The 23,512-nt window shown below is 34.4% G+C and overlaps 1 protein-coding gene across 6 annotated transcripts in view; it reads left to right on the top strand.

Moving 5' to 3' along the window:
- GOLGB1 (golgin B1) overlaps positions 1-23,512 on the top strand; it is a 74,790-nt gene that overhangs the window by 13,960 nt on the left and 37,318 nt on the right. For 3 of the 6 annotated variants that reach the window (XM_061167054.1, XM_061167056.1, XM_061167060.1), the window contains exons 5-11: positions 1,266-1,391; positions 4,190-4,315; positions 6,736-6,858; positions 7,965-8,078; positions 9,123-9,525; positions 10,575-10,690; positions 21,532-21,646. In XM_061167054.1, the coding sequence (XP_061023037.1) occupies positions 1,266-1,391; positions 4,190-4,315; positions 6,736-6,858; positions 7,965-8,078; positions 9,123-9,525; positions 10,575-10,690; positions 21,532-21,646 (1,123 nt within the window). The remainder of the gene's footprint in view (positions 1-1,265; positions 1,392-4,189; positions 4,316-6,735; positions 6,859-7,964; positions 8,079-9,122; positions 9,526-10,574; positions 10,691-21,531; positions 21,647-23,512) is intronic. The other 3 variants (XM_061167055.1, XM_061167057.1, XM_061167061.1) reach the window with 3 other exon arrangements.

Here is a 23,512-nt window from a genome sequence, read left to right on the forward strand (position 1 = left end):
CTTTCACCGTGTTTTTTTTTTTTGACTCACTAGTTTTCTTATCCACAATGATTTTAGTTCTTGGGAAATGAGACTTTAATCAATTCTTTAGGCATAACCCTTAGGTTGCTAGTACCCTGGTTAGTCTTTCCTTCCTGGGTCTAATGCTCAGAAGATATTACTTTTCCTGCGTTGATAGATAGCCTTATTTAGCTTCTCAAAGCTGATTTTAGAAGCTTCTCTTATTCTTCTCAAATAATGCCTTCATCTGGATTCTTCTTATCTTACTTATTGGTTTTTCCTCTCATTATTCTCTCTTCCCCCTGGCTGTCTCTAGCACCAGCCTGTCTCTCCCCATGTGACTTTGTTTCTTCTAACTTCTCCCTCTGCTATGTTGTTATATTTTTAAATTATCCATTTTATACCTGCCCCCCCCTTTTTTTTAAAGCTCTGAGACCTTAAACAAATCAGCATCATGTAGCTTCATTTCCTCCCTCTGTTAAATAAAAGGGTTGGATTAAATGATTTCTAAGTTTCAGCAATCAGTCACAGCAGCTCTTTAACTATTGTTTACCCATGACAGAGCTTGATAGTCTCTGGAAAGTGTAGTTGAAGACATGATGGCAATCCTTAGATACTTGACAGACTGTTATGTGGAAGAAAGTGTAAAATTATTCTGTGTGGTTCCAGTAAGCAGAATAAGTTCATTTTGGAGGGCAAGGAGTGGTGGTGAATTCAATTGGGAGGCAGAATCTGGTTCAGTCAAAAGAAGAGCTTTTAGGGGAAAAAAAAAGACTGTTGAAAGATTTTAATTCCTCTCCTCCTTCCGTCTCTTTTATGATTTTTTTGTCTTTCACTTAGCAGCTGTGTTTTCCTGAATTCTGTCCTCTAGTTCTTCAAGGCAGTGGGATTATGAGTTTTATGTTAAGTTTTAGTCCTGTATTGCACTAACTGATTTTGCCCTCAGACTAAAAACTATAAAAATAGGAAATTTGGTGTCATTTCTTCCAGGTATTAACTCCCCTCTGATATCCTCCTGCTTCTGGTTGCTCCCCATCATTTTCAGATAGCTATTTGTCTATCTTGTCCAGTTTATACTGCGGAAGGATGGGTCTGACAGGAACTTCTTGGCCATACTCAAATTCAAAAACTCTTAAGATTGCTTCCTTGTTATTAGGTCAAGTGTTATTTTTTGCTCGCATTTATTGGATAGCACTATAATCAAGGAGCTGTATAGGGCAAATTAGATTCTTTTAAATAAATAACTTTATTTCCTGCGTTTTCAGCATGACAAGAGTTCTACAGAAGAGAGAGAAGTAGAAAAGATAAAACATAAACTCCAGGAGAAAGAGGAACTAATTACCAGTTTGCAAGCCCAACTTTCCCAGGCACAGGCAAACCAAGCTACACAGGTAGGGGTGTAAGTTACCTCATAATCATTAAGTTAATAAACCACTAAAGCTCAATGGATTATTATACTAAATAACAACAATAGTCATGTAATATTTTTCTGTGTCTCTATCAACTCCTTCCTTCCTTGTTGCCTTCCCTTTTCTTTCCTCTTGTCTTTCCTTCTCCACTAAGTCTAGTAATTCTACTAGACTGTGCATTGGTGTTATCATCCATGGTTGATATTTGTAGATAGCCAAATATCTTTTTCAATACATGGTTTCACACATTTAATTTCAGAAGAGTTTTCTTGAATCATATAGCTTGTAGTATTTGGTCTGTTTTCTTCCTTAGGGACTTCTATTACCCATATATTCCACCTTTGATTATCTTCCATATTGGTCACTTTCAGTTCCTTTTTATCTCTTCCTTTTCAAAAGTTTCTTTTTTTTTTTCTTCTTTAAGGCATTCTATTTCGTGTTTATTTACTTTTGTAAATAAATTGTTTTGTGTTCAAAATAAATTGTTTCATGTTTTGTGTTCTTTTCAGAATGCATTTTGATTCAAAAGAATCAAATTTTTCCTGAATTTTGTCACCTCATTTCTGAGTTTTTCTAATTCTGATTTTAAAACTGTTCTTTTGTGTCATATCTAATTTTCTTATTTTTTAAAAACAGCTTTTGAAACAGATTGCAATTTTGACTTTGAGCTTGCCTATGGTATGCTTTTCTCACCTGCTTGGTTTTCTTTTCTTTTTTTTTAATGATAACTTTGGATGGGATTTGACCTGGATCCTTTTATGTTTCTTATTTTTGTGTGAAATTAATTTTCCTAAACTTTTTGAAGGAGGCTTGATTCAGAAAAATGTTTTTTATTTAACAGACTTCTCTTTTTTGTTATTTTTGTGTTGTGTTCGAAGATAAGGCAATTGGATCTCTGAGGTTTCCTGGCCTTCCCCCTGCCCTTCACTCTGATCTATACTAACATTGCTTGATAGTAATATAATGTGAGTCACATGCATAATTTTAAATTTTTTAACAGCTATATTGCAAAAGATAAAGAAGAAACAAGTAAAATTAATTTTAACAATTATTTCATTTAGCCCAGTATATTAAAAATATACTTTTCAGAAATATAAAAATTCTTTTTATGTTAATTTACATTCTTTTTTCTGCACTAAGTCTGAAATTTAGTGTGTATTTTATATTATATCTCAATTTGGATGCTGAATTTTCACTGGAAATTCTTCATTTGTGTTTAGATTTCATAAAATTTCCAGTTGAGAAAATGGACTCAAATACTCAAATTGTTCCGTACATATTTAGAAACTTGCCTGTCACTGAACTGAGGGCCAAATATCATTTTCCTTTAATATTTGCATCCATGTTTAGAAACTGGCTAATTATTTAGGATAGTTAATTTGAAAAAAATCAACTTTAAAGCTACATGTGTGAGAAATGAAAGCACATGTTCACAAAAGGACTTGTATATGCATGTGCATAGCAGCTTTACTTGTGAAACCAAAAGCTAGAAATAACTTATCTGTCAGCAGGAGAATATTTAAATACACAATGGGATACTACTTAGAAATAAAAGGAATGAGCTATGCATCAGTAGTACACCTTTATTTTAAATTTAAAAGTATATCTCTACTTATTTTTGAACTAGAAAAATAATAAAAGATATATTTATATTTTAATCAATTAAGTATATTATGATTTAATCATAATTATGATTTGCATAGATGTCAACTATTATTCATACTCTCTTCATTAAGTATTCAAGTAAGCACATCAGATAGGTGTATAGGAAAAAAATCATTTAAATTGCATCAATCCATTGACACTGGCTGGATAGCTGATGTGTTTATTGTAACACTAGGAGCAACATGCACATTTATTACTTGCACAGCGGTTCAACAGTATATTGCATGATGCAGCTGGTAAAGTGAAATATAATCATACAAAAACATAATTGTATTTAATGTAAAAATAATTTATTCTTTAATTAAAATGAACTAATATTAATAATTTAATTTCTCACTTACATTAGGCATATTTCAAGCCCTTGAAAGCCACATGTGGCTAGTTGATGATGAATTGTGTAGCACATGTGTAGCCCTTCTTTGTCTTCTATTTCTGTTATCCCTATTCTGCTTAATTTCTATTTCACACCTGGAGGTTTCTTCTTGGTGCAGTTTGTATTTTGGGTGGCAGTCCTAATGAGTTAGTTTTCAAACTTCAGGTAGGCCAGATTATTCTAGCCTTTTTGTCCTTTTTACAGTGGACCCCTTTACTCAGCCAGAATCAGAGAATGGAAAAGCTTTGCCAACTCAAGCTGTTGTCCTAAGATTGGCCAACTGTGCTTCCCAGTAAGAATTTATTGGCCATTTGGGGATTTTCCTTTTCTCAAGGCAATCAGATGTTGCTCTGTTGCTGCCTTCCTCCTATTGCACAGACTCTGATACCAGAGTCTTTTGGTGATTTGTCCCTACCTACATGTATTTTAGGGTTTGTAGTACTGCCTTCCTAATTTTACTGTAAATATTGTCAATGAGTTTTTGGTTTTGTTATCTAGTTGTACTGTCTGTTTCTGTGTGAGGATTCAGAGAAATTAAAAAACTGCTCCCCTTGTTTAAGTTTCCCTCTGACAAGTAATTTTGGTAATTTTTTTAAAAAACCACAGTTCATGCAGTTCCCTTCAGTGTTAAATGGAAACTAGAAGGATATTGGTAGGTATTGAGGGCAAATGAAAAGGGAGGTCAGAGGATTAAGAGTGCCAGTTCTTTTACTTAAATATTTGTTTCCTTCTGTGTCTTCAGTCTGCTAAGAGTTCAACAGAGATGGAAGAATTTTTAATGATGAAGCAGCAGCTCCAAGAGAAGGAGGAACTCGTTAGCACTTTGCAAACCCAGCTCAGCCAGACGCAGGCCGAGCAAGCCGCTCAGGTATGGTGGGAGGTGCCTCAGGCTCATTAGAGTAAAGAACCCTGAGAGTTTAAGGTCAGGGTGGGGGGCGGGGATATGTATACTCACACTTGATTTGTATTGTTGTACAGCAGAAACAGAGCGTTGTAAAGCAATTTTCCTCCAATTAAAAAAAATTTTAAAAATAGAAAAAAATAAACAATGTAGCTCATGAAATATATGACAAAAGGGAAAAAAAAACAGCTTAAGATTATTACATGACAAGTCAATTCAGTCTATTTTTAAAACTTTAGTAGGTGAAAGTATAGTAGCTAGAATGTTACAGTAGAAAGTAGAAGGGTGTGGTAGAAGAAGAAATTAGAAGTGTTATTTACCTTGATGAATACACGATAACCTAATTTATGGCTGTTTCTTAGTTCTACAGGCCCAGAAACTTGGTTTTAATAGTATACAAAGATTCAGTCTTTTAGAAAGGAATGAGCTTATGCTAAGTTCCAAAAAGACTGTTAGATAAATCAAAAGAAATACAAATGACTAAGTCCGTTCTTCATAGTAAAATCTTAATGAAAAGTTAAATTATAATCAAAATATTAGTGGTGAGAAGGTGGTACAAGTTATGTGGTTCAATGTTAAAAGGCACCAGTACGCGACTTTCTTCTTTATAGTTGTTTCTGCTACCAGTACCAGAAATTATTCTGCTACCAGGACCAGTAGTTATTTCTGCTACTGTTTGAACTGCCATCCTCAATTCTTTCTATTTTTCTGAATTTCCCGTTTGACCACACACTCTTATATTTTTCCTTTGATAATGCTCAAATGACTCAAGAAACATTTTTTTCCTCTCAAGTGCCTTTGCACAATAGCTAATCTTATCCATTGGGTGTTTGGTGTTTATTGATAACTTGTAGTATTAGTTGGTACTCTCTGTCTATGGGTGACCTACTACTGTGTATAAATTTAAAATTGGATATTCTAAGATCTTAAGTTTTGCCTATTAGCTTTTATCATGTCCTTTTTTGTACACATTATATGATGTAGGATGGGGAAATACAGAATATTTTTACCGAGTGGCTTACTACACAGAAAGCCAAGGTGTATGGGTATACACACACACACACATAAATGTATTAATTGATCCATCATAATATAAGCCATTCAGAATGTTCAGAACAAGCAGCAATACAAAGTATTTTGTGAGGTGAAAGAGGTTACTGTGCATGTGACAACCAAGGAATCTTACATGGAAGACTCAGGATTTAGGTAAAACAATGATGGATAGATAATATAGTTTCAACAGGGTGAGGGAAGGGTATTCCAGTTGTGGGGAATGGTGTGAGCAAAGACTCAGGAAAAAGAGTATGGTACATTTATAGGAAAGGATGTGTAGATATGTTTGGCTGATGAAGGACTCCAGTACCTATACATTTGAAACACAGGATTTCAAATTTATAGTGACATCAAAATCCAGATAATGGCAGAAACCAACAAAATTCTGTAAAGCAATCATCCTTCAATTTAAAAACAAATAAATAAAAGACACAGTAGAGAAAAAAAACGTACCATGAAGATTTTTTTTCTCCTGCCTTAGGAGGAGAGCCAAGTTTGGTTCAAAGTGTCACAAATCGAACAATCAACAGTAATTGAAGGACCAGTGCAAAATGGGCAAGTGAAGAGCTGGTTGGCATGCCTAGCCACGGATCTTAAGGAAGTGAATAAGTGCATACACACACACACACACACACACACACACACACAAAACCTAAGAATGAAACAAAAACACTGATACCGAGCAACTCACAACAGTCAGTTTATTTCCATTTCATTCAGTCACAAATGAGGGTGATCTAAAATCCTGCAAGTAATGACACTTGAAAATAGCTGTCTGGAGAGGCAGTGTGGATTGAATGGAAATATACCAAGTTCTTTGGTAGAAGCAATTCTCTGAAAATAAGACCTGAAAGAAAAGTTTGTATTTCCAGTTGTAGAGAATCTTGAGTAGAAGATAACATTATTTTGAGGTTTATAGAGCATGAGAATTTCATTGAAAGTTTTTGACCACGAGTGTGATATTCAATGAATTATCTAGGGCCTAACAGGAATCTAACTTTGTATGTTTAATATTCCCACCTCCTTAGATCTTTTAAAAATGTACCTCTTGTATATTTAAACCCTGTATTAACCATGCAAATACAGTTTTTATTCAAAATTTATATTTAAGCTGACTTCTGAATCTAATGACAGGCTTTCTCTCACATTTTGAAATTACCATCAGGCCTAGCTCTTTTCCAAAAATCTCATCCTTTGACATTCAAAATTTAATCTGAAATACCTATTGTCTTATCAGTTCTCAGTGTCTGTGTTTGGAGAACAGTCTGTGAGTTTTGTTTGTGTGATAATTCTGGGAGTGTAACTTGCATAGTTTCTCTGGTGTGTGTCTTCAGTTGAGTTCCATGCAGCAGGTGGTCCGAGAGAAAGATGCCCGCTTTGAGACACAAGTTCGTCTTCATGAAGATGAGCTTCTTCAGTTAGTAACCCAGGCAGATGTGGAAACAGAGATGCAACAGGTGTGTTGCTAAAACCTAGTAGAATGTTGTTTTGGTTAACATTTAATTAAGTTGTCACAGCCACTTTTCCATCCTTGCCCACTGCTCTTAACTTGGTGTGGGTTTGTTCATTAATTGCCTTCTTTTTGGTGCTCTTTTCTTCTGTTGCATATTAATTATTACATTTCTTTACCTTTTCTCTTACCCCTCTAATGAGATTGTCAGTACTCAAAAGCTGAGTTTAACTGGCAAATGTGTGTGGTAGTCAGAAATTGGTTTCTCTTCCGTTTGCTCATTGTAGCTACCTTTGTACATTAGAAACCTGATGCAAAGCTTCAAATCAATGAAGTCAGTTTTAAACTTTAGAAAATTTAAAGAAAACAAAGGAGTGATTTTGAAACCATAAAGCCTTTTATTAAATCATTCTTTTAAAAAAATCATTGAGTAATTTTTGAAAATTGGCTTCATTGTTTTTAAGTTTGTCACCTACTAACTCAAAAGTATTTGTTTCTGTTTAATGTGTAAGGCAGTGTGGTACTCAGAGGCACTCCAGTGGTATTTTTCATGGTTGATCCGCCTAATTGATTTTGAGTGAAAACTTCTTCCATGTTCTAGACAATCCTTCAGAATACATCACTAAATAAAGTTTCAGAATACAGCACTTTTTAAAGTTGATTATTAATATATACATGTATTATTGACTTATTCATTCAACAAATGTTTATCAAGTGCATGTCCCATGCATGAAACCAGAAGAGAAATGGTTCTTGCCTGTAGAGAATGTTCTCATAGGTGAGTAGGATATATGTGTACCTACATTATTTAGGTACAGGAGATTGACTGTATAATTTTAAAAGTGGATATGTGTAATAAATATCTAATTATTAAAAAGGCTCCCTAATTCAGGGACTTGGCTTGTGTCAGTTTGGTTGTTGTTAGTGCTCTGGAGAAGATACTTTGGAGATTCTTTGTTGCTGCTGGTTGAGGAGAATGGCAATGTCTGACTCTTTAACCTGTCATCCCTAACATTCAGAAATCTTAGGATACAAGTCTATCTGACATTTTGAAAGTAATCAGGTAATGATGCTCACGTGTTAGCACACTGTGTCTGAATGTTTCCTTCTCAGAAATTAAGGGTGCTGCAGAGGAAGCTCGAGGAGCATGAAGAAGCCTTGCTGGGCCGCACTCAGGTTGTGGACCTGCTGCAGCAGGAGCTGACTGCTGCTGAACAGAGAAACCAGGTACTGCCCTGTGATCTCTGCTGCCGGCCTCGGGAGCATTCATTTCCAATTTAGTTCGCCAGGGAGCAGGTATAAAATCCTATTAGAAGCCTTCGGAGAATTGATGCCATTTATTCATTCTATCAACAAATTCCCTGTGCTTAAGTGGTGGTGATACTATGATGAGCAAAATGTATACAGTTTTTTCCCTCATGAAACTTATATTTCAAATCTTTTATTGTTGCTCTTTTCCTTTGTGATTTTAGGTCTAGGATCCTAGTTTCTTTAGAATGTGTTATTTTCCTCTGAAAGTCCATATTCTCTGCTTGTCCATCTGGGTCCTGCACACTGCTGGAGAAAGTCGTCATCTTTCTTCTTTTCAACTCTCCTTGAGAACAACTGTCTTTCTTGCATAGAAACAAGTTCTCGTATCTCCAGTCCTAACAAACCCTGACCCTGAGTCCCCTCCCTGGCTGTCATCACACAGTCAGGTTCAAATCCCAGTTGTGCTACTTACTAGATAGGTACTGTAGAAATATTTACGCATGTGTGACTTTATGGTAAATTTCCCTTGTCTGTTTCTTTTAATACCTTGTAAGTATCTCTTTTGGCCTCTAATGTTTTGTATTATACTGATCTGTTTAAGTATGATGCTCCCACTAAACTCTAAGTTCCTTGAGGGCAGGGACTGGATCCATTTATTCATTCATTTATTTAGTATTTATTGAGTACCAGGTACTTAGTATGCCGTATATTATGCTAGATGCTGGAGAACAGTAATGGTAAAACAGGCACAGTCCATTCACTTATTGAACTAATTTTGTATTGGGACACATGTAAATGAAAAAATAATGACACTGTATATATGTGTGTATATATATATATAAATACACACACACACAATTGTCAAAAGTACCAAGAAGCAAAAACAGAGGACCTTTATGCAATGGGAAGTTTGGTCCTGAGTGTCTCGGCCTAGGCTTCACCTAGAAAGGGCTCTTCATTATGCTTATTGAAATGCAAGAATGAATTTATGGTTCATGAGGCTTTTTTTTTTCTTCTTAGATTCTCTCTCAGCAATTGCAACAGATGGAAGCTGAGCTGAGCACTTTAAGGAACACTATAGAAACAGAAAGACAGGAGTCCAAGGTTCTAATGGAAAAGATGGAACTAGAAGTGGCAGAGAGAAAACTGTCTTTCCATAACCTGCAGGAAGAAATGCATCATCTTCTTGAACAGCTTGAACAAGCAGGTCAAGCCCAGGCTGAACTGCAGTCCCAGCACAGTGCTTTGGAACAGAAGCACAGTGCAGAAATGGAAGAGAAAACCTCTCACATTTTGAGCCTTCAAAAATCTGAGCAAGAGCTGCACTCTGCCTGTGATGCCCTCAAGGATCAAAATTCAAAACTTCTCCAAGATAAAAATGAACAGGCAGCTCATTCAGCCCAGGTCATTCAGCAGCTGGAAGGTCAGTATCTGAGTGCTTTTGAAGCCCACTTGTGTAGCACCTCAGTAGCTCCTACTGTAAAATTTCAGGTATCTCTTAATGACATCATTTGCTTGTTAAACCAATGGATCTATAGAAGGATTAAGAAAGGTATCTCTTCTGAACCCTTTGTTCCTTTTCTCCCATCTCTAACTGAAGTTATAATCTGACTTAATATTATAATAATCATTATAGTACTAAAAACTATTGATAGTGATGTGTCAAATTTTAAAGTATGCTTTGTGAAGCATTACTGTGGTCTAAAGGTTTCATTAACTGAAATGAATAGGATTTGAATTAATTTGTGGAAAACTCAATCCAAATCTAGTTGCAAAGGTAGGGAGACTAAATTATATGGAGTCAGCCTTACTTCTAAAGATGGATCTGAATGCTTTTCTTATAGGTGAAAATTTCTTTTTAAAGAAAATTTTTACCCTTTAAGGAGATTTAAGGAAAACTTATTTTTTAAATATGTTATTATTAAAGTATTAATAATACATATCTCTGATTTAGTTTAATTCTGATAGATTGGCATACAGGAAAGATTTTAGAAAGCATTAAATTGAAGATCTGTGTTGAAGAAAGCTGAACATTAGCCAAAAAGCCTTGCAGGGCATTACATGGGGACAGTGTATTACCTGAGTGTGCTGTTCTCTTAACTGAACCATGCTGATGTTCGAAACTGTGTGCTAGAATCTCAGTAGGATTTTTAATGCTTGTGTGGAGACTGAAGAAAATAAAAAACATGTAGGGCATTTTCAAGGGAGAAAGGAAAAATGACTTTTTAAAAATATACCTAGGCCTGTTTCATTTTGCCTATGAAGGAGGCTTACTGAGCTGTCCTTTGGTCCTTGAGAGTAATTAAACAGTTTATAAAAATGTTGTCACGTAAAATATGCTGGCATTATGTTTTAATTAAGATAATTGAACCAGAATAAACAGCATATGGTCTACCCCTAGAAGATAATAACTCATTAAGTTTTGGATGTAAGCCAAAGATCATTTCAATCTACTTATTTTCTTTTCCGTAGATCAACTCCAGCAAAAATCCGAAGAAATTAACCGATTTCTAAATAAGCCACCATTGCTAAAACATGAAACAGCATCTCAGACTTGTTCGCCAGATGTTTCTCATGAGGGCACACAGGTAATTACATGTGTACTTCTTATGAATATGATCTGTTTGTCTTTGCTGTATGTGTACTTGGGTGTTCTAATAGAATTTATTCTAGAAAGCAGTATAAGCCTTCTGTCTTTTCTGCCTGATAAAATCCTTTTTTTTTGAGGCAATTCCATTTGAAAGGAATCCTGAAAAGTGTCCCAAAAATGAATAATGAGGAAAAAATAGATAGTGAACACCATGACCTCAGAAGATTTTCTAATTTTAAAATCTTAATATGTTGTATTAGAGATAAGTCATTAATTTTAATCTTATAATCGGTTTTCCCAGTCAGGAGTACAATTTTGCTTTTGGTAGGCTGAGATTTGATCAGGTTTTCAGTATACAATTTAGTCTAACCAAACTTAAGTCTATTGTAAAAGTCATAATGCTCACATTAATCAGCTAATGGTAAAAAGTTTAATTGCCTATTAATTGGCCAGTATATTCTCTCTGCCTTCTATAAAAATCTCTGGAAAGCTATGTTTTAATTGCCAGAAGCTGCTTATTAAGCTTGAATATTAGAACAAGGAAAGTTAGTTTGATGACTTAGTGTCAAGCTGGGATAACTAGATTAATTCATCTCCATTATAAGATTATACCCTTCCAAACTGACAGATACATTGGTAAGCAGAGTACCACAGTCCCTGGGCAGTACTTTACACTGACAAAAATGTTTGTTTCCTGGTTTTTGCCATCTAGGCTTTCCAGTCTCTTCTATTCTCCCATTCTCAACTTTTTTGCTCTTATGTTTTGTTAAGACATTTTTCAGCAACTCTAAAAAATTCTAAGAATTTTATAGTGAACACTTGCATGCTACCACATAGATTTTATCAATATGTACTATATTTGCATTATCGTATATCTACCTATTCATCTACCAATTCATCTGAAGTTTTTATGTTTCACAATAAGTTGTAGACATCAGTATATTTTTCTCTAAATATTTTAGCATGCATACCATTGAGTAGATTTTAATATTTATGTATAGTTCTTTTTCTTTGAAGCATGATTTACAAAACACAAAATGTACAAGTATTAAATGTGCCATTCATTGATTGGCATGATAAAATGATGTGCATTTTATCAAATGCATTACTCAAATCCCTATCAAGACATATCACCTTACACAGTACCCTTTTGCAGTCAACCCCATTACTGTCCTCCAGAGATGAACCAGTGTTCTATTTTTTCACCTTAGATTAATTTTCCATGTTTTATAGCCTATTAATGTAATCATATATTTGTATTCTTTTGTATAAAACTTCTTTCACTCAGCATATTTTGAGATTCATTTATGTTATTGCATATATCATAATTGATTGTTTGCTGAGAAGTATTTCATTTTATGAATGTACTGCATTTTCCTTTTGCATGATTGTGCTATAATTTCCTTTTGATAGATACTTGGGTTTTTTTATGTTTTGGTTGTTATGAATTAAGCTACTGTGGACATTCTTGTGTAGGTATTTGTGTGGACATATGTTTTCATTCATCTTCGTCAAGTGCTAGTTGAGGAAACTCTGGGCCATAGAGTAAGAATGCATCTAGCTTTATAGGGGAATGCTGGATCTTTTGCCAAAGTGATTTTAATATTTATGTGTGTGCTCAGTTGTGTCCGACTCTGCCATCCCATGGACTATAGCCTGCTCAGCTAGGCTCTTCTGTCCATGGGATTTTTCCCAGCAAGAATGCTGGTGTGGTTTGCTGTTTCTTCTTCCAGGGGATCTTCCCAACCCAGGAATCGAACCCATGTCTCCTGCATTGGCAGGTGAATTCTTTACCACTGAGCCCTTTCTTGCCTAATATATATGAGAGTTCCAGTGGCTCTACATCTTCCCTAAGATTTTGTATTGTCAATTTAAAAATTTTAATCATTCTAATGGGATATGTATTGGTAGGTTGTTAGGATTTAAATTTGCTTTTCCCTGATGACAAATGACATTGAACATGTTTTTCTGAGATCCTTGGACATTTGTATTTCTTGTTTTGCTGAAGTATCTTTTCAAGTTATTTCCTCATTTTGAAAGTTGAGTTTTTTTTACCTATTTGTCAAGTTGTAGTAATTCTTTATGCACCCTAAATGCCAATTTATTATCAGGCATGTTTGGTGACTATTTTCTCCCATGCTGTGGCTTGCTTCTTGTTTTCTTCATGATGCCCTTTAATTAGCAGTCATTTGCAATTTTGATAAAGTCTGTTATTTATCAGTTTTCTGGTTATAATTTTCTGTGTCCTGTCTGTGAAATCTTTGCTTAACTGCAAGTTATGAACATACTTACTTATATATGAACATACTCTCTTATATTTTCTTCCACAAGCCGTATAGTTCTAGCTTTCAGAGTTAAGACTATGAACCTCAATAAATTTTTATATGTGGTGTAATATAAAGAGTCAAGGTTTATTTTTTTTCCTATATGGATATCCAGTTGTTTCAGCACTGTTTCTTAGAAATACTTTACTTTCCTCATTAGATTACTTTGGTAACTTTGTTGAAAGCAAATTTATGAGCTTTCTCTTCTACTGATCTGTCATTTCTTATGCCTGTATCACATTGTTTTCATTACTGTAATTTTGAATCAAGTATTATAAATCCTCTGACTTTGTTCTTCTTTTTAAGATTGCTTTGATTATTCCAGGTTCTTTACATTTCCAGAGAAATTGTACAGTTAACTTTCTCAAATTCTGTTTGAAAAAAAAACTGGATGGGATTTTGCATTAGCATTGTGTCGAATCTATAGATCAGTTTAGGGAGAATTGACATCTTAATACTACTGAAGTTTTCAATTCATGAGTATAGTATCTCTCTTCACTTACTAAGATTTTCTTTATTTTTTTAATTTAAATTTTATTTTTAATTATAGAATAATTACAATATTGTGATTGTTTTTGCCATACATCAACATTAATCAATGATAGGTATACATGTTCCCTCCCTTTTGTAGCCCTTTCCCACCTCTCTGCCCTTCCCACCCCTCTAGCTTTTCACAGAACACTGGCTTTGGGTTCCCTGCATCATGCAGCAAACTCCCACTGGCTGCTTTACATATGGTGATGTGTATGTTTCAATGCTATTCTCTCAAATCATCCCACCCTTTCCTTCCCCCACTGTGTCCAAAAGTCTGTTCTAGATGTGTGTGTCTCCTTTGCTGCCCTGCAAGTAGGCTTATCAGTACTGTCCTTCTAGATTCTGCATATTTGCAATAATATACAATATTTGTCTTTTTCTTTAACTTACTGCACTCTTTATAATAGGCTCTAGGTTCATCCACCTCATTAGAACTGACTCAAATGTGTTCCTTTTTATAGCAGACTAATATTCCATTATGTATATGTACCACAACTTCCTTATCCATTCATCTGTCTATGGGCATCTAGGTTGCTTTCATGTCCTAGCTATTGTAAATAGTACTGCTGTGAACATAGGGATATGTGTCTTTTTCAGTTATGGTTTCCTCAGAATATAATCTCAGTCATAGGATTGCTGGGTCATCTGGTATTTTTATTCCTAGTTTTTTAAGGACTCTCCATACTGTTCTCCATAGTGGCTATATCAATTTGCATTCCCACCAACAGTGTAAGTGGGTTCCCTTCTCTCCGCACTCTCTCCAGCATTTATTGTTTGTAGACTTTGATGATTGCCATTCTGACCACTGTGAGATGATACCTCATTGTAGTTTTGATTTGCATTTCTCTAATAGTGTTTGCTGTTGAGCATCTTTAATGTCTCTCAGCACTGGTTTGTAGTTTTGGTTGTAGGAGTTATGCATGTTTTAGAATTTATTCTGAAATAGTTTATATTTTTTTAATGCTGTTGTAGATGGAATTTATTCTCTTTTCATTTTCCAATTGTTTGTTGCTTGTATGTAAGTATACAAGTGAATTTTGCTTATGTGAACTTGATATTTGTTGTATTAGTTCTGGACTCTTTGTAGATTCCTTAGGATTTCCTACATAAAGTCATGTCATCTGCAAATTAAGACAAGTTTACTCCTTTCTAATCTTTATGCCTTTATTTCTTTTTCATTCAATGGCTAGGACATTCACAACATTGTTTAATAAAAGTGGTAATATTGGGCCTTCTGGCATTTTTCCTGATCTTAGGGGAACGTATCCCATATCTTACCATTAGCTGTGCTGCTAGACTTAAGTCTTCCATGAATGTTCTTTATCAGATTGAGGATGTTCCCCTCAATTCCTAGTTTGGTAAGAATTGGTATTAGATTTTGCCAAATGCCTTATCTGCATTTATTGAAATGACCACATGGATTTTCTTCTTTATTCTGTTAATGTGGTACAGTACTTTAATGGATAGACCTGACTTGGTCATAAAATAGTACACTTTTTATTTACTGCTGACTTTGATTTAATACTATTTTTTGTGGAGCATTTTTCTATGTGTACTCATAAAGGGTTTTAGTCCTGAACGTTTTCCTCTATTTTGCAGTGCTTTGTCAGATTTCGGTGTTAGAGTTAATATGGCATCAAAAACACAAGTTGGCAAGTGTTCCCTTCTATTTTCTGGGAGTTTTTATAAAATTGGTATTATTTCTCAAGAGTTTGAAAGAATTCACCATTGAAACCATCTGGGTCTGGAGTTGACAATGAATTTCTGCAGATATGAGACTAATAAGATTTTCTTTTTTATCTTGTACCAGTTAGATTTTTGTTTTGTTTTGTCCATTTCATTGAAGATGTCAAATTTTTGTTATAATGGTGGTTGTAATATTCTCTTTTTATCTTTTTAATGCTTGTATACCTTGTGTAGTGATACCCACCTCTACCCTATTACTGTTTTTTTTTAGATTAAGGTATAATTAACATATAACATTGTAGAAATTTAAGGTATCCAACTTGTTGATTTGATACCTGTATATCTTGCAACAGAGTTACCACCATAGCATTAGTGAATACCTCCACCATGATACATAATTATCAGTTCTTTTCTGTCCTGAGAACATTTAAGATCTAATCTCTTAGCAACTTTGAAATGTATAATACATTATTGTTCATTATAATCACAATGCTGGGTATTAGATCTTCAAAACTTGTTCATCTTCTAACTGCAAATTTCTACTGTCTGATTTGTTCTTCATTTTCTTGATCAGACTAAACTAGAAATTGACTTTTTAAAAAAATATTTTCAAAGAACCAACTTTTAACCTTGTTAATTTTCTTTGTTTTCACTTTTACTGTTTTTTGATCCTTGGTATTTCTTTCTGTTTATTTGGTTTTACTTTTCTTTTTCTACCTTCTTAAGGTATAACTTTATGTCAGACACTTCAGATCTTTTCTCATTTAAACGTTTAAAGTATACAGTTCCCTTTTAAGCACATGCTTTGATATGTTGTGTTTTTATCGTTCAGTTTTTGAAGCATTTTCTAATTCTCCTTGTGATTTCATCTTTGATCATGGATTATTTAGAAGTGTGTTGTTTAATTATCCAGATATTTGATTTTATTTATAGATATCTTATTGTTGTTATTATTGATTTCTAATTTAATTTCATTATGATCAGATAACATGTTCTATATTATTTCATTTCTTTGAAATTTATAGAGACTTGTTTTATGACACAGCACATGGTCTGTCTCGGTGAATATAGTTTGTGTGTGTGCCAAGTCATTTCAGTCGTGTCTGACTCTTTGTGATTCCATGGACTGCAGCCTGCCAGGCTCCTCTGTTCATGGGATTTTCCAGGCAAGAACACTGGAGTGGGTTGTCATTTCCTTCTCCTGGGGATCTTTTCAACCCAAAGATTGATGCCGAGTCTCCTGCATTGCAGGCAAATTCTTTACCATCTGAGCTACCAGGGAAGCTATACAATATAATATTGTATAAACATCACTTAAATCATAGTATTATTTAGGTTATCTTTGTTTTGACTGATTTTAGTCTAGTTGTTAAAACTAGACTAATTTTTTTAACAGTTGACAAAATTTAATATCTGTTCATAATAAGTTCTTAACAAATTAAACATAGACAAATGTATCTCAATGTAATAAAGGCCATACATGACAAGTCCAGAGCTAACAATCAGGTTCAATGGTGAAAGGTTGAAAGATTTTCTCCTTATATCGGGAACAAGACTAAGGTGCCTACTCTTACCACTATTCTTCAACATAGTAATTCAGCATAGTTAAGGAAGTCCTTGAAAGATCTCGAATGGCCAAGCATTCCAGAGAAAGAACAAAGAAGGAGGTGTCAAATTCTGGATTTCGTGAAGGAGCATCAAATTCTGGATTTCTTTTCAATTCTGAGTTTCAGAGATTAGGGGAGGGAATGAATGATGGAGACGGCTATTTTCTCTGCACAGTCTGGAGCCTTCTATGGGGAAAACTGTCTGGAGGCTTTTTCAACTCAATTCTGGAGCCAGGAGTAGGATGACTTGAGTTGGCTGACAAAGTCACATGCCCTTGTCTTGTGGCTTGGCTGGTATTTTGATTTCTATGTCTTGATTGGAATGATTCTATTTCTTCAGAAGAAATGGTTATTTTCTTCTTCTAAACAGAAGGTTATGAGATTCCTCAAGTTCGAGAGGTCAGAAATCCAAAATCAATTTCACTGGCCAGAAATCACAATGTCCGTTGGGCTGCAAAGGAGGCTTTAGGAAAGAATTAATTTACTCACTTTTTCCAATGAGTAGAGCTGTATTTCTTACACCCCATGGTTCCTGGTTGTTCTTCCATCTTTAATACCAGAAGTCTAGCATCTCATCTCAGTCATCAGGTTACCTTCCAACCCTCTCATCTTCAGCATATAATATATAGTTAAGTTTTGCTTTTTTACTTCTTCCCATAAGCTTTGCTTTGTCATTGGAGTGTTGAGTTGATTCAGTATAATTATTGACATGAATGATTTGTCTTTCATTTATGCCATCTTGGGGTTTTCTTCCTTCTGTTTTCTATTCCTGTCTTCTTCTATTTGATAATTTAAAGTTTTTTGAATTTTATTTTTACTTATATATTGACTTACTTTCCTTTTAAATAGCTGTATTATAGGTATAATTGACATACGATAATCTGCATACTTTTAAAGTGTACAACTTAATAAGTTTTGATGTATGCATGAAGCCATCACCACTATCAAGAAAATGAACATATTCATCACCCCCAAAGTTTCTCATGATCCCTTTTAATTTTTCTCTCCCATCTCCCCCCAATCAAGCAACCACTGATCTTCTTTCTGTCATTATAGTTTGTATTTTTTAGAATTTTTAATAAATTTCATGTGCTTTTTTTCCCCTGACTTATCTCACTCAGCATACTTATTCTGGTATTTATCCTATTGTATACAGCTAGAGTTCATTCCTTTGTATTATTGAGAATGTTGTACATATCACAGTTTGGTTATCTGTTTACTTGTTGATGGGCAGATTTGAATTATTGACAGTTTTGGACTGTTACAAATAAAGCTTCTATGGATATTCTTTTAAAAATCTTTGTTTGGACCTGTGCTTTCTTTACTCTCAGTAAATACCTAGAAATGACGTATCTGTATCATATGGGCGATTTTAAGACAGACATTGCCAGACAGTTTTCCAAAGTGGTATTACCATTTTCTGTTCCCATCAGCAGTGTATGAGAGTTCTGGGGATAAATCTCACCTGGTAGTTATGTATTATCCTTATACTTTCTTGGATTCAGTTGCTAAAATTTTGCTTTAAAGTTTTACATCTGTGTTATGATGAATATTTGTCTGTCTGTAATTTTCTGTAATATATTTTCCTGGGTTTGCTCTGTGTGTAAACCTGGCCCTCTAGAATAAACTGGGGAGTATTCTTTCCTTTTCACTTCTTTGGAATGATTTTGTATAGACTTGGTATTATTTTTTCCTTAAATGTTTTGTGAAAATTCATCAGTGAAGCTGTCTAGTCTTGAAGTTTTCTTTGTGGAAGCATTTGTCTGTATAGATTCTGTTTGTTTCATAGCTATTTGGCTATTTAGGTTATCTGTTTGTTCTGGAGTGAGCTTTGGTATTTTAATATCTTTTAGGAGATTTGTCCATATAGAGTGTCAAATTTATAGGCAAAAAGTTATTCATAATAGTCTAATTATTCTTTTCACATACATAGAATCTGTAGTGACATTACCTCTTCCATTTCTGATACTGGTAATTTGTGTTTTCTTTCTTATGCAGGTAAGAGTTCCAGAGGTTTATTAATTTTTAGTAATCTCAAAACCAGCTTTGACTTCATTGATTCTGTCTTGTTCTCTATTTTCTATTTTATTGATTTCTGCTTTGATTTTCATTATTTCCTTTCTAACACTTTAGACTTGATTTCCTCATTTCTTAGCTTCTTAAGGTAAAAGCCAAGACCATTACTTTGAGACCTTTCTTATTTCTAATACAGGCATTTTGCATTTAAAAATTCCCCCCTGAAATCTACTTTAGTAGCATCCCACAAATTTGGTTGTATTTTCATTTTCACTAAGTTAAAGCTACTGATTTTCCTTTTAATTTCTTCTTTGCCCCCTGGGTTACTTAGTTTCTAAATACTTGGGGGTGATACATCTAGAGGTCTTTCTGTCATTGATTTTTATTTTAATTCTGTTGTGATCAGAGCACATGCTTTATATGACTTGACTCTTAGAATTGATTGAGACTTGTTTTATGGCCCAGAATATTGTTTATTTTGTTTGATATTGCATATGTACTTGAAAATAGTCTGCTTTTGTTGGCTGGAATGTTTTATACACGTCAATCATGTAAAGTTAGTCAATAGTGTTATTCAAGTGTACTATATCTTTGCTTCTTCTCTGCCTGTTTGTTCTCTCAGTTATTGAAAGGAGTATTGAAATCTCATAGTTGTGGATGTATTTACAGTTCCCTCAGTTTTTGCATCGTATATTTTCAAGATGTGTTATTGAGGGCTTAAACATTTAGCATGTTTATGTCTTCTTGATTATCAAGTGACCCATAGATATTATGAAATGATCTTCTTTATCCTTGGTAACATTCTTTGCTGTGAAATGTACTTTTGTCTGATATTAATATAGTTATTTTACTTTTTTGAGTAATATTAGCATGGTGTATCTTTTTTTACTCTTTAACTTATTTTGTCTTTATATTTAAAGTTTATATGAAGTGTAGAGTTTGAATCTACTTCTTATCCAATTTGTCAATCTCTGCCCTTTACTTGGAGTGTTCAGATCATTTTCATTATCGTTGCCATTGATACCATTTTAAGTCTCTCACCTTGCTATTTGTTTTCCATTTTTCCAACTTTTTGCCTTTTACATTTTTACTTTTCCTTCCTTTAAAAAAATTGATTGAATATTTTTTACGATTCTGTTTTTCTCACTTTCCAGCTTATTAGCTATAATTCTTTATTTTGTTACAATAGTGACTGCATTAGGGATTATGCTGCTGTTGCTTAGTCACTTTAGTCATGTCCAGCTGTTTGCGACCCTATAGTCTATAGCCCTCCAGGCTCCTCTGTCTATGGGATTCTCTAGGCAAGAGTACTAGAGTGGATTGCTATGACCTCCTCCAGGGGATCTTCCCAACCCAAGGATCGAACCCATATCTCTTATGTCTACCTGCATTGGCAGGCAGGTTCTTTACAACCTGGGAAGCCCATTAGGGATTATAGTTGCATTTTAATCACAGTTAACCTGCATATAATATTGTGCTGTTTCATGTGTAGAATAAAAACCTTACAATTGTATACTTGTATTTCTTCATTCTTGGGACTTAGTTATTATTTTATTATACATATGTTATAAACAAAAAACACAAAAATATAACATGTTACAAACAAAACTTTTTTTATTTTTGTTTAGTCAGTTATCTTTCAGGAGATTCAAATGATAAGAAAATAAATCTTAATTACCATTGCAGTTTCCATTTCTGGTGCTTTTCTTTAGGGTAGATCCAGAATTGGCAGTCTCTGTAAAGAGTCAAATGATAAATATCTTAGGCTTTTAGGCCATAACTTTATTTGCAGAAACAGGTAGAAGGCTCTAAACTTTGCCAAACTCTGGTATAGTTTCTATTTCCATCTTGTGTCATTTTCCTTCTGCCCAAAGGACTTCCTTTAATGTGTGTGTGTACTCTCTTGAGCACACAAGTCTGCTGGTAAGGGGTTCTTATAGCTCTTGTGTGTTTGAAGAAATCTTTGTGCTCTGTAGTTTTTAAAAGATACCTAAAAGCTAACTATAGAATTTTATATTAATAGGTTTTTTCTTTTGATACTCTAAGGCTATTACTGCACTCTTTTTTCTTGCATTTTGTTTTTTAGTAAGAAATCTACTGTCATCTTTGTCTCTTTTTTTAAATTTCCTGATTGCTTTTAGGGTTTTATCACTGGTTTTGAACGCTTTGGTTATGATGTGCCTTCACATAGTTTTCTTCATGTTTTTCGTGCTTGGAATTTGCCTTTTGAATCTCTGTGTTTATAGTTTGCTTCAATCTGGAAAATTTTCTGCCATTAATTAGTCCACTATTTTTTCTGACTTCTCTCTTCCTTTGAAGACTCCATTTACACACATACTAGATTACTTGAAGTTTTTCCAGAACTCATAATGAGCTTTTAATTTTTTGAATTGAAAATTTTCTTTGGTGTGTAATAGACTTGGAAAATCCAGGCTTTGGTCTTAAATTCAAAAGTCAGTGAACTAGAAATTTGTGTGAAAGATTTCATCTTTCTATCTTCAGATGAAAAGCATTGCTTTAAAGATTACCTAGGCAGATAAGTAGATGCTATTTTTAAAGTATTTTCAAGGCTGGAGAACTTTTAGAACACAAAAATGCCAGAGGCTGTCTGGACATTAGTGTGAGAGTTTTGCACTGGAGAATCATTAATTTGTTGTCTTTCTACAATTTAGGCAGTCACTGAAGAGAGTATTGCCTATTTGCAGAAGAGAGTGGTAGAACTAGAGAATGAAAAGGGAGCCTTGCTCCTAAATTCTGTAGAGCTGGAGGAGCTGAAAGCTGAGAATGGTACGTATAAATGAAAACCATAATTCTCTGACCTCTTAACCAACAACTTTTATCACTGTATATGTATAACATGTAGATTCTATGATAATACAGATCTTAGCACAGCTGATAGTTACTGAAGTTAGGATTAATACACAGTAAACAATTTGAACACAATACCAGTGTTTACATAAATATAACATTTTGCAGTATGGGCTTTAAATGCTGCAGGAGATCTGTATTATATTCATTTTGGAGTAGCCAAGGAATCGTCTCAGCTGTATGGCTTGAATAGGACCTTAATAAGACAATGACTTTTTAAATAGGTAAAATAGAGAAAGGACTTTTCCAGTAACAAATTTGTGGGATGAGGTAACAGAGATCAGTATAAATAAAGATTTAGAGGCAGAAGCCATTTTGGTTTTCGCTCATGCTATATACTGCTTAGAACCTTATCCTTTTTCTCCAGCCTGGCTATTTCTTGAACTCATCTTTCAGGCCTCAACTAGGGCATTATCTTTTTGAGAAGTTGGTCCTAATCTCCCAAAGTTGGATTAAATGCATTTTTGTGCTTCTGAAATTCATTTTCAAGGGCAAGGGTCATTTTTTTTTTTCCCCCATCTTTTGCTTTACCCTTTACCAGGAACTAGAATAGTACCTGGCAAATGAGTGACTGCTGAATAATGTTTTGTTGGATTGAACTAAATTTAGCGCTTTATTCTATTGAACTGTGTGTGAACAGTTAGTAAGAATGAAGATATACTTACTCCCTTTTGTCACCTGCTTCACAAGGACCTTATAGCTTTAGTAACTTGTAGTTAATAATGCTTCACTTATCTAATTTATCCTGGAGTAACTGACTACCGTGCTTTAAGAGTGAGAATAAATACCAGGTAAAGTTCATACCATTTCCTAAAGTCTGTACCAAAATTTCCAACTTAACCATTTTGCAGTTCCATTTAGCTATAAACTAAGGTATGTAGGGATCATATACCTTTATTAGACTAGTCCTACCATTGCTGATAAAGAATACCACACATTCAACTCATTATTCAACCCACTTAAACCACTTCTCTGAGACCTTATTCATGATGTTTATTTTGCAGTTTTGCAAGCAGTCTCTGTCACTTTCATGTGGCTCATTATGGTTCCATTCTCTTTGCTCTTTACTGCAGGGGTCACTGGCCCTAAGATTTTCTGTATTAGTTTTCGTATCTGGTTACCCTTGTTTTATGAGTCATGTTCTATTAATATTAAACTCACCTTTTGTGCTTCCGTTTCTACCACTGTGCTCCTTCCTCAAATACTTGTGAAATGTCTGAACATATTATATACAGTCTTGCATTCATTTGTTTCATGAGTGGTCACTTATTCATTCAGCAAATATCTGTGGTGCCTTTCCTATGTACTGGGGACTACTCTAGTTACTGAAGATACTGCTCTGAACATATTAGAAGACAAGACAGGCCATAAACATGTATATACATAAGAAAATTTCAGAGAGTGGTAAATACTAGGATAAAAATAGAACAGGCTACTTGCACATGTGCTTGGGGGAAGGAGAAAGTAGTGTCAGAGTGGTCAGGGTAGGTCTCTCTGATCACTGGTTACCTGAATGATGAAAAGGGGACAGCCCCACAAAAAGAGGCTGAGCAAATCTCCTTCCAAGCAGGGAAGAGCAGTGTAAACACCCTAAGGTGTGAATAAACTTGATATGTTTGCAGATAGAAGCAAGGCCAGTGTTCTTGGAAGTAGAGTGAGCAAAAGGGGGGCAGGATAAAGTTTGTAGAATAAGTGGGGCCAAATCATGTGGGTCATATTAAAACACTTGGATGTAGTGTAAAAAATAAGCTTTTTTGTTTGTTTCGTATACTTGTCTTAGCTTCT

This window comes from Dama dama, chromosome 19 (assembly GCF_033118175.1).
Source record: "Dama dama isolate Ldn47 chromosome 19, ASM3311817v1, whole genome shotgun sequence".
NCBI lineage: Eukaryota > Metazoa > Chordata > Mammalia > Artiodactyla > Cervidae > Dama > Dama dama.